This window comes from Emys orbicularis, chromosome 25 (assembly GCF_028017835.1).
Source record: "Emys orbicularis isolate rEmyOrb1 chromosome 25, rEmyOrb1.hap1, whole genome shotgun sequence".
In the NCBI taxonomy this organism is placed as follows: domain Eukaryota; kingdom Metazoa; phylum Chordata; order Testudines; family Emydidae; genus Emys; species Emys orbicularis.
Genome location: NC_088707.1, coordinates 9976958 through 9989723, shown reverse-complemented (window position 1 = coordinate 9989723; position 12766 = coordinate 9976958). Strand labels below are relative to the sequence as shown.

The following is a 12766-nucleotide window of genomic DNA, read 5'->3' as shown; positions in this document are numbered from 1 at the left end:
TCTACGCTGAGGGTTATGTCAGCATAACTATGTCAGTCAGGGATGTGGTTTTATCACACCCTCACCAATGTAGCTATGCTAATAAAACTTTCAAATGTAGACCAAACCTGAGAGATTGAAAACCAGGTAACTATTGAAAAGTGAGTCAAAGTTGTAAACTTACCTACCTCTCAAACGCAGCAGAAGTGACCTATGGAAACTTTGTTGGTAGCATATTTATCTTTTTAACTGGATGTTTGGAAAGGTCCAGTTTTAACCAGCATTGCAGAAGTTTCAAATATAACGTGTGTGTGAAGGATGTCTTTCTTTTTTACTTAGACTATATTATACCTCTTATATCGAGGTAAATAAAGCATGAAATAAGGAAGACTATTTGTGAAACATGTTTCATCTTAGGGCTGGCCTACTTACTAACTAGCACAAAAGTAATTAGATCGGCTGTAATTCACACCTTTTGGTTATCTTGGTTCAAATTTGTGTAAGTGACCCTAACTTGCAATGGAATTGGAAAGGATCAATTGTTTCCATTTAAAACTGTGATATCAATGTATATAGCCCCTTCACTTTCCTGTTGACTTGCAGATATGGAAGTTGCACAGGTTTGGTTCACCCGAGAAGGATCATCCTAGTTTGGTCTAATCGAGTGGTCCTCCTGCAGTTGAGTTGACAGGAGGGTTTAGCAGAGGTTGCTATTCAAAATTATCCTTTGTGACTCCCTGTAGAATTCATGTTACCTTTCACCATGAGGAATGCATCCACTACATTCAAGCAGATGGTAAATGTAGTACAAATAACTTTGGGCTAGTTCACTGTGGTCGAGATTGATGAGAACCGTCTAAACCAAGTTGTGAGAGGATCATGTACAGTGTGTTGCAAATTGTTTGATGTCCACTTGGGTTATTACACATTGGGGAACGGACAGACTTAAGCTGGAGCCAGACAAGGTGGATGCTGTTAAGCTAGTCCACTTCCACTAAACAATGTTAGATGAGGGCTTTCCTAAGGACTGCGGGTTGCTTCCATCATAATGTAAGCCAATACTGCTTGACTGCAACCCTTCCCATGGTTCTTACAAAGAAGAAAATGACTGACAAGCTTGTGTGAGTTGCCAAATGTGAGCAGGCTTTCAAAACCCCTACAGAAGATTCTTGTAGGTCAGTAGTGCTTTTGCAGCTAAATTACAATATGAAGATTGTGCTGTGCGCAGATACTTCAGACGTGGGCCTTGGAGCAGCACTCAGCCAGGTGAATCACAAATGGGGAAGAACACCCTGCTTTACATCAGCAGGAAATTACTTCCTCGGGAAGCAATGAATGCCATTATGGAGAAATGCCTTGCCATTGGGTAGGCCCTCCAAAAACTCTTAATTTAAATGGCCTATACTTCAAGATCGTGACTGACCCCCATATCCTTGCACTGGTTACACTAAATGAGTAGGCTTAAGGCAAAACTTCTCCAGTGGAGTATTATCTTGAAACAATACTCTTAAATTAGTCAGCTGTAACACAGCCAAAAATGCAGTGCCATTGGACTTCCTAGTAGCAAGGAAGATCTTTGGCAAACTTCTCCTGATCCAAAAGTGACAGTAAGGGAATTGGCAATACATTGTCGCCAGACTTTTATTTTGTTTTATATACTCTATGCCAAGTGTTGTCTCCCTGCTCTCTTTGATAAGATCTTCTATCTTCTTTGGATTAATTCTGTACCTAATTTTAGTATGGTTTTTAATTTTAAACAGTCCCAAGATGAGTGGAAATTAGGTACTGTACTTTTGTTCGTATGTCAGACACATAGAGCTAAATAGGGAAAAAACAGGAATGAATATAGGAGTTGGAACTACATATAGTTAGAATGGGGGGGGGGGAATCTAAAATGTACACACTCTTACTATTTATCTAAACCTGTTGCTATAAGTAGTTTTGCTAAGCACTTGATTTCTCATGTCACCATGAAGATCAGTGGGTGTCTAGTTAGATGACTTGGAGAAACTCAAGTAGCATTGTGAGAAGAGATTTAGCTGAGAACTTCACTATGTTCCTTAGGCTTTCTGGGTCATCAGAAATCTTCGCCACTCCTGTTTAGCATATATTCTGGTGGTCAGAGAAGGCAATGTGCTGTAATAGTTAGAGGATTGGGAGTCAGGAAACCTATGTTCTATTCCAGAGTCCTTTGCTGACTTGCCTTGTGATACATAAACCAGTTGTTTAACTTCAGTTCCTTGTCTATAAACTATGGTTAAGGCTTTGCAAAGTACTTTAAGGACCTAAGATAAAAGGTGCTATATAAACCACTAGAGGAGGGGGAGCCCAGGTTTCACTGAGAAACGCTTTTGTAGAGACAGGCTTGTTCCCTGTTAATCATTGTTTATCTTCTAGGGCTGCATTTAAATGCAGTGAATCTTGCTATTCATGTAGAACTGGAGCCCGAATATACTTTGATTTCAGCCATCGTATAGGATAGAAGAATGGACTACTTGTCCATTCTCTCTTTCCCCGTATATTATTGGTGTTGGAGGCATGAGGATATTTGTCTCTTGTGATTTTCAAGAGGCGTATTGCTTTTGAGAGAAGCCTCATAAAGAAAGTAAGGTAAAACTAAACTCGGCATTGAATTCTGTCCTTCAAGAAACTGATTAGAATTGAATAATTATTTTGTTGATTTGTGAAACAGATTCAGTTCCAGCTTGCTCTTCCATAGCTGTACCTAGACCTTAATTAGGCCAGCCACATTCAGATGCAGAATAGTTATTTCTGGTGATGGTGTCAAAGGTCAGAAGAACATTGCATGACTTTCAGATTCCACTTAGAGCTTTCAGGGTGAGCAGTTAGGAAAACAACTTTTTAACTCAAACTGAATAGGGTTGGTCTGTGTACATCATTGAGGATACTTACACATCTGACATTTCTAGAGACTCTTTTCTGGCTGCCCATAGCCTACATCATGTTATCCCTCTGGGCTGTTCTAGAATACAAGTCAGTGGGATGAAATATAGAACCTCCTTAAACAAATGGAATATCCTGAGCACAACCTGCTCTGAAAAGCTCAAATGTGGCCTTTTAGGAGCAGCTGTTTCTGTTGCTCACTCTCCATGAGTGAAATGGAGGCAGTGAGATTGTGGAAAGTGTGGGAAGAACATTCACTTTCATCTTCATCATAATATAGATCCTTAATATGTCTGAGGCAGGGCACAAATCTGAGACACTTCTGCACCTAATAAGCTTTATTAAGGTGTAGAAGCGAAGCTTTAACATTGTACCAAATGCAGACGTCTCAAAGGTACTGTTGCGGTTCAGGTTCATAAAAGGAAGTGATGAATTTTAGAGGGCAGCATTTGAAGTTTATAAACAAACTTTTTTACATGGGCAAAGAGATTAACCTTCTGTCACCACTTGCCATAAGTGCCATATTAAGTTTATTACAGCCACATGAAGGCTGTGTCTGTATCAAAGGTTAGCATTGGCACTTCTGTTAAATCCTGTTGTCAGGGGTTTATCACTTGGTCATTTTAAAAAATGCACCCAGGTGGTAATTGGAGTACAAGATTCTGTCAAGAAACAACTCACTGTGAATAAATTTTTAAAACCAGCTAGATTTTAAATTGTCATGTGTTTTTTGGGGGGAAGGGAGGAATGCATTTTTTAGCTTTAAAACCATTTTTTGTGTTGATAAATGGTTTTGGGGAGGAAGTAAAGGGATTATAACTTGCAATATGGTCTAGAAAATAACTTTTCACAAATCTAAAGTTTATTTTTTTAAATGTAGAGTCCTAAATATAGTCTTTCAAACTACTACAATTTAAAATCTAGCTGCTTTTAAAAAAAAAAATTTCCGGAACACCTTATTATGCCTCTTTATACACTCAGATAAACAAATCAGTGCTTAACATTAAAGTTGTAATCTAGATTTGCAACAGCTGAAATTAGGCCTTACTTTGAACTTTTTGGTTCTGACTGGGATGTATCACAACCTTAACTTTTATTTAAACATAGTTGTGCTAGTACTCCTGGAATGTTCTGTATATAAAGCTGAGGTGGGGGGGAAGGGGGGGAAAGGGTTTCCTCACAAATCTGGCTTGGTCATGCTGTTATTTTAGCACAGTCTCCATTTCACTCATACGGAGAATTAACTTGGTATAATAATGAACTACTGTGGTGATGCCGCTTCTGTGATGGTGTATCAGAGCTCTTGTTTTTGGGTGCCTCACAAGTAGAGCAGATATAGCTCTTACACAAGGGAGGAGGTTTCTCTTTGGCCAGAAAGTGAGGGTTATTCTTTCAGTGAGCCATGAGGTGGTGGTAACGTTGAAATCTAGAATGCTGCCTTTACACTGTTCTGGTTGGAAAATGTGCTTCGTGTTCATTACCCTTTCTACTTGCTAATTAAAGTCATCTTGTAGCTTAAGCCTTTATATGTTGTTGCCACCCAACCCAACATCTGCCTTTGCAACGAGGAAAAATGTAAGGGGTGAAAAGGAGTAAAAACAAAATCCCCACTGGAGGGGTGGCTTTGTCCTGTCCCTCCTCAGTAAAGATTTTGGATCATTAAATATGACTTTTTATGTAATTGGAAAAGTAGCCTAACTAATTATTCTGTGTGAGGGCATTACACCTAACTGCAACAGTAAATTTGTGTGATTCACTCCAGTTTCCTTTTTGATTGGATTTACTGCAGTCTTTGGACCAGATTTACAAAGGTATTTAGATGCCTGATGATGCAGATAGACACTAATTGGCTTAGGCACTTTTGCAAATCCCACGAGGTGACCATCAGCATCTTTTGGTGCCCAAATACCTTTGTAAGTCTGGCCCTAAGTCTGCTTTCGGACACTTAATTTTTGGTGTGATGGAAGCAAACGTCTCTGGTTTTGGGTCAGTCAAGGATGACTGAAATAGTCTAGCAAGAGAAGTTCCCTGCAGTCTCAACCAGTGCAACTAACACATGGCAGCAGTAATAGCCAGCTTGCCAAATGGAAAATACCTTTAAATTCTTAGCCCTGGGTCAAGCAGGTGCTTGCTGGAAGAGCTGCTTTGCTTTGCTATTCAGCAATTCAAAATGTTTTCTTTCACAAGCTAATTGTTTTAGACCTTTACTAACATTACCATGGTTGCTAGAATGTGATATTTCAAATGGGCATGAGAATGTCATTGCAAAGCGTTTTAAAGGCTGAGCCGCAACTAAGATATGTCCACGGCTTTCTTGCCTTATATGAAAACTGTCTCTAAGTTGTTTTTGTTTTTGTTTTTCCACCTGTAGGGTCCATTAAATAGCGAGTCTTCCAATCAGAGCTTGTGCAGCGTGGGCTCTCTGAGCGATAAAGAATTGGAGGTAAGCAGCCACTGTTCCTAATAGTCATCTGTTATAGGTTAAACGTGAATGGGCTAACAAAGCCCAGAATGAATTCCATGAGCTGGAGATAAAGATTTCCTAGTTCAGGGCTTTTGTGTGGAACAGGTTACTAGAAGAATCTAGACTGAGTCTAAGTCATATGGACGTTAGAGCATCCTGCACGGCCCACCTAGTTGAGGTTTTCTCATCATAACAGATGCTTTTCTTAAAGATAAAAAAGGAGGGTGGTTTTACTGCAGTTAGAATGGTGGTTTGTGCAACTAAGCCCTCAATTGCTATTTTCAGTACTTGGTGGCTGTGTTCAGTTGCAGTTTTGGGCAGACCAAAATAAAAGGGAGTCTGCTTAGAAAAGTCCAAGTCTTTCCCCACCCTCCTTCACACTTCATGTGTACGTGAAGTTTTAGAAATATGTACAAGAAGATAAGGATTTATATAAACTGACATGTAGAATGAAAAGAAAATAAGGCCTGATAGTATTACATGCTTCCTCTTGGTTACTTTCATTAGATTTGGATTCAGAACTTCAAAAAAACCTGCTAAAACAACAAAGTTGAACTGCAGTTACTTTTTAATTTAAATTAAGATTGCCAGTTAGTAATGCAGTATCTAAATTGAAATAGTTTGTTTAAACCCACGATAAGATAACTTCCTACTTCACTTGCCAGCCAAGTGCTGAGTTTTGGATCATATTTCCCCTTTAATACATTACAGTACAGGTATCAAGTATCTGGTGCAGTCAGTACTGTAGGAATACACAGTATCTCGAACTCTGGACTTGACAGGTAAGTAAATTAGGAAATGGTCTTCAATTATTTGAAGATCATGAGTATTCAGTATCTACATATTTTTGTTTTGCTCTGGCTTTACAGTCTACTTCTAGTGAGTTTGACTTAGATTAACTAAGGAGATCCAGTTGTCTGCCACTCTTCGCTTTTCAGCCTGTAGTGTTTTAGCAGTGGGTAGGTAATCTTATATAGCCTACCTCTTGTGCAATTGGGTGAATGCGAGAATGACTACTTAAAATTGAATTTTGTTAATTTAAGGATAATATGAAGCTAAAATACACTCGCAGTCTCCTGTTGTAATCTTATTGACACTGTTACAGAGCCTTTGGAGTCACTATTGCACGAGGGTATTTGTGAGATGCTCCTGTCAATGGTGGAGTGCAGATTCCTTTGACTTTGTATTGAGTCAGCAGTTTCTTGTACCAATATTGTATCTACATAATGGCTGGTATCAAAATGTTGTCAGTGAGGGTCTGTTCATTGTACTGATGTTATCATTCTATAAAGTAGCGCACAGGTACAGTAGCTACTCTTCGTGTGTTTTTTGTTTTGTTTTTAAAGCTCTAAACAACCCTTTCTGCCCTCCCACCCCAAACAAAACCAAAAACCAACCCTCATCTCCATTAGGGACTGCTGGGCTGGCATGTTATGGCCTCCTACATTCCCTCGTATCTTAGGTTTAACTTCTGGCTGTGTCAGCTTCATTCTTTTATCTTTTCAAAGTAGGTAGGTTGGGTTCTCTGTTTATTGTGTGGACATCAGTTTCTAAGAACCATGAATCTTAAGTTTGCCACAAAAGTTTTGGCTAAGATTTCCCTACCCTTTGTTGTGCAATGGGCACTGTGGCTTTCCTCCTCTGTCATTCGGTGGTGGCTGACATGATGTGTAAACAAATAGCTTGGAAAATATTTTGGGCCCCTTTGGGGTAAAATGTATGTGATAAAAATGACCAGATTTTTCTCTGTAGTAAATTTGATCGTTTTTTCTAATACATAGAACTTCAAGTTTTGTTTCCTTGTGTCTCACTTTGTTTTGAAGTCCTGCTGAAGGAATTCTTTACATCTGAAACACTTTACATAACGTGTAAATGATTTTTCATGTAACTTATGCGAGACAGCACCTAGGTACTAAGAGCACTAGAAATCAATTATTGAATGGGCTGCAGTCAGTTGGGTGGGATTTTCAAAAAGTGCTAAAGTGACTTGGGAGCATATGTACTATTGAAAGGCAATGTAACTTGAGCTCCTGAGTCACTTTAGCACTTTTTGAAAATCCCATCCTTGGAACATAAACAGACTGGGCCCAATTCTCAACTGCCCCTGCATCTCATATAGCCATTTAGACTAGTGAAAAGTGGGTGTTAAACACTGCTGTTCTGATTTGATTGAATTTTATGCTCCATCTGCAGCAGACTAAAAGACTACATGATGTACAGGGCAATGGAGAACCAGTCCTACTATGTCTAAAATAGAAAATAATCTCTCCCTGTTCCCACCCCCTTCTGATTTCTAACATGTTCTTATTTTTGCTGTGTACAGGTGTGAAGGTTGTGTCTCTCTAAGTACTGAGTGCAAAAACTAATGCACTTGGGAACTGGAACGGCCATTGGGGACCTGCAGCCTATTTCTTTAGTATTTTGGTCGTTTTTTAAATTCTGGAATAACAGCGGAAATGTTAATTTTGAAGTATTTTTTAACAGACTCCTGAGAAGAAACAGAATGACCAGCGGAACAGGAAAAGAAAAGCAGAAGCATATGAGACCAGTCAAGGTAACCCATTCTCCTGACCCTTCTCAGGATTTCCGACCAGTTGATAATTGGCTTCACTTTTGAAAGAGTCGTGGTGTCTAAGGAGAGTAATGGTTCATCTCAGGGGTGTGTCAGGCAGCTTGTTAGGAATTTATTTGAAGTACTTTCAGTGATAGTGTAGTACTCCTCTGGGAGTCCTTGTTTCCATTGTAAGAAAAACATTCAGTCCTACAACAACTTACTGCAACATTCATGTTTACTTCTAAACTCTAGAATTCTTATTGGAGATATATCATAGGGCCAGATTGCACAAGGAGAGACTGGATGTGGGTCCTCGTATGGGTTATGTGAATATCATGTGCTTAGTCACATGGGTACGGTCTGCAGCTGAAATCTCTCTCATTTTTGCTGTACTTTGAAAAGCTTTCGTTCATTTTCTACATCTTGTTCCATGTAACATTGGAAACCTACTTTAACAACCAGCTAGAGAACAAGTTGTACTCAAAAGTATAAAACAGCAAATGTCGTCTTAAAGAAAAGAGAGAGAGTCTGATTTCAGTCCAAGCTCTCATGCTCCTCTTAGTGGGTGAACATTAGGAGGATGGAAGGAATAGTTATTTTGACAATAGGAATCTGCTCCTACAACAAAATAACAGATTCTATTGATAGTAGACTGTACCTATAGTGTTTGGAAAGTGAGGTGGAACAACAGTTAAATTTTAATGAATCCGTATTAAATCACCATTATCTCTCTAGCTCTCATAGGAAGGATTGTGGGAGGCTTAATGTGCTCACATTGAGTACAGTAAGTTACGTAAAGGCAAGAGTAGATTGTATATAGTAACCTTTATTATGCTGTTACCTTGAAGGAAGTTTTGAGAGATCCACATTGCTCACCGTGAGAGCAAATATTTCCCTTGTTGTTTGCAGAGAAACAAATGTCATCTAATTGGGTCTATGACAATTTTGGAATTAGTCAAACTGTCAACTCTCCTAATTTAAAAAAAAAAAAAAGTGTAGAGATTCTAATCCTGGGACTAACTATTGCTGTGTAGAAGCTTTTCTTCTGTACTAGGTGATGTAAGGAGCACCTAAGTGTACATCTTTATTTACATGAATAGGTTTCTCAAAATGGCATCCAATGTTTACATTTACAAATCAAGTTTGCCTTCCTTCTCTGTTTCCCTTTCAGGAAAAGGCACTCCTAGGGGACATAAAATTAGTGATTATTTTGAGGTAAGCCAATTTAAAATTGAACTTTCAGAGAAATCTGTTCTTAAATCCTTGTTTGACGAATCTTTTTCTTTTTTTAATGAAAAACTACAGTGTAACTTAAGTTACTCTCACCACTGCATTAAATCAGAGCTTCTGGTGTAAGGGATTCACTGTATCAAGCTGATAGGCTTATGAGTTTGATTAGGGCAGAATATTTGAACCTTGTTTCTAAATTAAGCTAATTTCTATTTCTTAAATTTAAACAATTGACTGACTAAATGTTATAAATAGCAATCACCCAAAAACCGGTTTGAAGCGGACTTCTGTTGGGATCTGAACCTTGCCTCATGAGACTGAGCATCCTTTTGGCAAGCCTACTGCAGTTACATTAAAAGCCCCAGTCCCGCAAAGGAATCTGCCAATAGAGTCCCATTAACTTAAATAGGACAGATCCTGTTCAGAGTTAAGCAGGATCTTAAGTCATTGCAGGATCAAGACTAAGAAGTTAGCCCCACTGAGAGGCCAGCACCAAGCACAGAATGGAGATATCAAAACAGTGATGGTACCTCTAAAAACTTTAAGAAAACTCATTTAATATATATTCTTGGCACTTTTTCTTTCCACGCATGTACAAACTAGAACCTGGTCCTTTTCATCCCTAACCACTTGTTCTTCACTTTATTCTAAGTAGTTAGTTGGCTTGGAGTTAGCAGTGCTTTTGCTAGCACCTCTTCCTTACTGTCTTCAGACATTGCTGAGTTAAAGCATGGCACAGTCCATAGTATAGGAACTTCCATACCAGATTAGACCAGAGTGCCAGCGAATCGGATACCCTGTTCCTGACTGGCAGAGGGAGAGCTCAGTGGTTTGAGCATTGGCCTGCTAAACCCAGGGTTGTGAGTTCAATCCTTGAGGGGGCCATTTAGGAATCTGGGGCAAAAAATCTGCCTGGGGATTGGTCCTGCTTTGAGCAGGGGGTTGGACTAGATACCTCCTGAGGTCCCTTTCAACCCTGATCTTCTATGATTCAGAGCAAGGTGCATATTTTCTTCACCCCACCCCACCCATGCACGTGTACATAGAGTGCACAATTAGACATACCTGCCATGGGAAGGTCTTCCTAAACCTGGATTGTTAGACGTTGGCTTATCCTGAACCATATCCCTTAGTTTAAAATAAGAAATTATATCTAATGTAGCTGTGGATATTTAACCATTGAAAGCATTCACAGTCACCGTATGGGCATAATAGATATAGTTGGTTTTCTTTTGTAAATGGCCAAACCTCAGTCAGTGAATTTTTTATTTTTTGTTGTCTTCAGTATCCACTAAAACAGGTTGCTAGGGCTTATAGGGAAGGTCTTTATGCTTTAAGATAAATATGCAGCTTCTATGCAGCTTTCCCCCAAAAAAACTTGCTTAAGCATAGTATCTTTATGAAGTGATTGATCATATGTATCTTTTTGGTCAGTTTGCTGGGGGAAGTGGTCCAGGAACCAGTCCTGGCAGAAGCGTGCCACCTGTCGCCCGATCCTCACCACAGCATTCCTTATCCAATCCCTTACCAGTAAGTATTCCCTCTGAGGAAGGTGCTAAATGATGCAGTTGATATGCCACAGACAGGAGATTTTTTCTGAACAAATAGGGCAGAATGTTACCACAGTTACTGAAAGGGACTTGGATTTTGTTTAGTCTCTGAATTCGTTTCAGTGATCCTGCAGTCTATACAGAGCTAATAAACTGGATCATAGCTGTAAAACCAGCTGTCCAGGGCCTGCCGTGGACATGTTTGTTTCCAAGGAGCTAGTCCAATCTTAAACAGTTTATCTTACATACTTCAAACCCCAGATGCCATTTCTTGATATAGTATAGACGAGTTCTGTCTTAAAGGGTTGTGGATGGCCTATGTTCCTAGAAATAGAAAAAGTAGAACTAACATATTTTCCATTCTGTCATTCTCATTACTCTGCTTGTCTGTTGCATCCCTCTTCCTGCACAGTTTTGTCTTGTCTATTTCGATTGTGAGATTTTTCCAGAGAAGGGACCGGCTTTCAATGTCCGCATGGTGCCTAGCTCAGTGTTAGCGTGCTCGTCGCTGGGGTTCATAGAACTACTGAAATACAAATACATCGTTGTTAGTGCTGAAAAATATTTTACTCCACACTGATTTTTCAGGTGCTTGTAGCTTTTTGGGATAATCAGTAAAAGCTTTCCAATGTGTGTGTATGCCCATTCCCCGACTTCTTCCATTGAGAAAGTTTCATTGTGCCATTCGGTCCCTTTTGCAAGGTTCAAATGTGAAGAGAACCAATATTTTAAAAAACTGTAAAGATATTTCAGAAGTTGCTTTTCTGTTATTACTGTGTAAATACCCTTAAAAACCACCCTTTGAATATGGCCTGGACCTAATCCTCAGATTTCCTTGAGCATTAGGAGAACAGTTCGGAGTCTTTTCTGAAGCATAGTACAGTGACAGTAAACCAGATACAATGAAGCATATGAGCTTTCCTGGCTAGTCTATTTTGAAGTCATTTGCATACCTCCTAAACTCATATTTGTCTAAATTCCAGTGCTGAGTGCTCTGGGACTGTGCATTGTACTCTACAGAGTGGCACAAAAGAGAGAGATTGGACCTCAGAGTCCATCACACATCACCAGATCGTAATGAAACCCTCCAGTGCTGCCTTAAAGTTAACAGGGAATTAAAACCTATTGCTAGATTATTTTGTACATTTGTTGTTGTATTTAACACAACAGCACCTCCCTTCTTCAAAAAGAAAAGTTAAATTCAAAAACCTCTTAATGACACCTCGTGGATGACACTTTACAGGCACAACATTCAAGACCATTCTTTCCCCCAGAATCTGGGATCCTGTGGTAAGTGCATAAGGGGCAGTCATTCCTTGAGTGCATTTTAATATATTGAGTATATAGAGACCTGGAGAGAACCATGCAGTCAAACTCATGTCACAGGCAGCATTGGCTAAGTCAGTTGTCTTTTTTACAAAGGTGCTTGTCACGAGTCTGTTGGCAGAGTGCCCTCTTCAGGAGCTATGTGGAGAGCACAAGCATGCACGTCTAATTGTCCCACACCCATGCGCACTGCAAGGTGTGTCTGTTTAGCAGGGCTGGCTAGTACTCAGCCCTCTGACTGAGGCTGCTTGGTTGTTTCTTCCCCTCATGGTCCCAGGTGAAAGAAACAGAACAGTCTGCAGTCACCAGACAAGGTAAAATAAAAGCATAAAGGAAAAGGAGAACCTGTAGGTGGCTTCCATGAGGATATTGGCCTCGTAGTTCAGAGGGGCTGGGGCGGTGTCTCCGTTCACCCCTGAGTGCGCTGGGTCTCCAGGGGAAGTCTATCTCGTTTCCCATCTTAATGCAGGGAATCCGTGTTCTCCTGTCTGCAAGGGCTGGGGCTCAGTTGACTCTCATCCTCCCTGGGGAAGCTCAACAGCCTGCTCCCTTCTCAGGGTTACCCACTTCTGAGTGGAGTTCCCTCCTTCTAACTCCTCCTCCAATCCTGGCATGATTTGCAGGTGTGGAAGGGCAGGGCCACCCTTGCCCAAAGCAGCTCCTTAACTGCTTCCATGCTGGTGCGGGTTTTGTATACCCCGTCACAGTGCTCTTCAGATTCCTTGTCTTCAGTTCTGGTTCTCCTTTCTCCTGCAACCA

General features: G+C 40.1%; 1 protein-coding gene across 1 annotated transcript in view; it reads left to right on the top strand.

Annotated features, from left to right (window-relative positions):
* The window catches only part of TLK2 (tousled like kinase 2), a 53119-nt gene that overhangs the window by 6172 nt on the left and 34181 nt on the right, over window positions 1-12766 (top strand). Inside the window, exons 3-6 of the mRNA XM_065422548.1 lie at window positions 5255-5326; window positions 7832-7901; window positions 9073-9116; window positions 10566-10661. Of these exons, the coding sequence (XP_065278620.1) occupies window positions 5255-5326; window positions 7832-7901; window positions 9073-9116; window positions 10566-10661 (282 nt within the window). The remainder of the gene's footprint in view (window positions 1-5254; window positions 5327-7831; window positions 7902-9072; window positions 9117-10565; window positions 10662-12766) is intronic.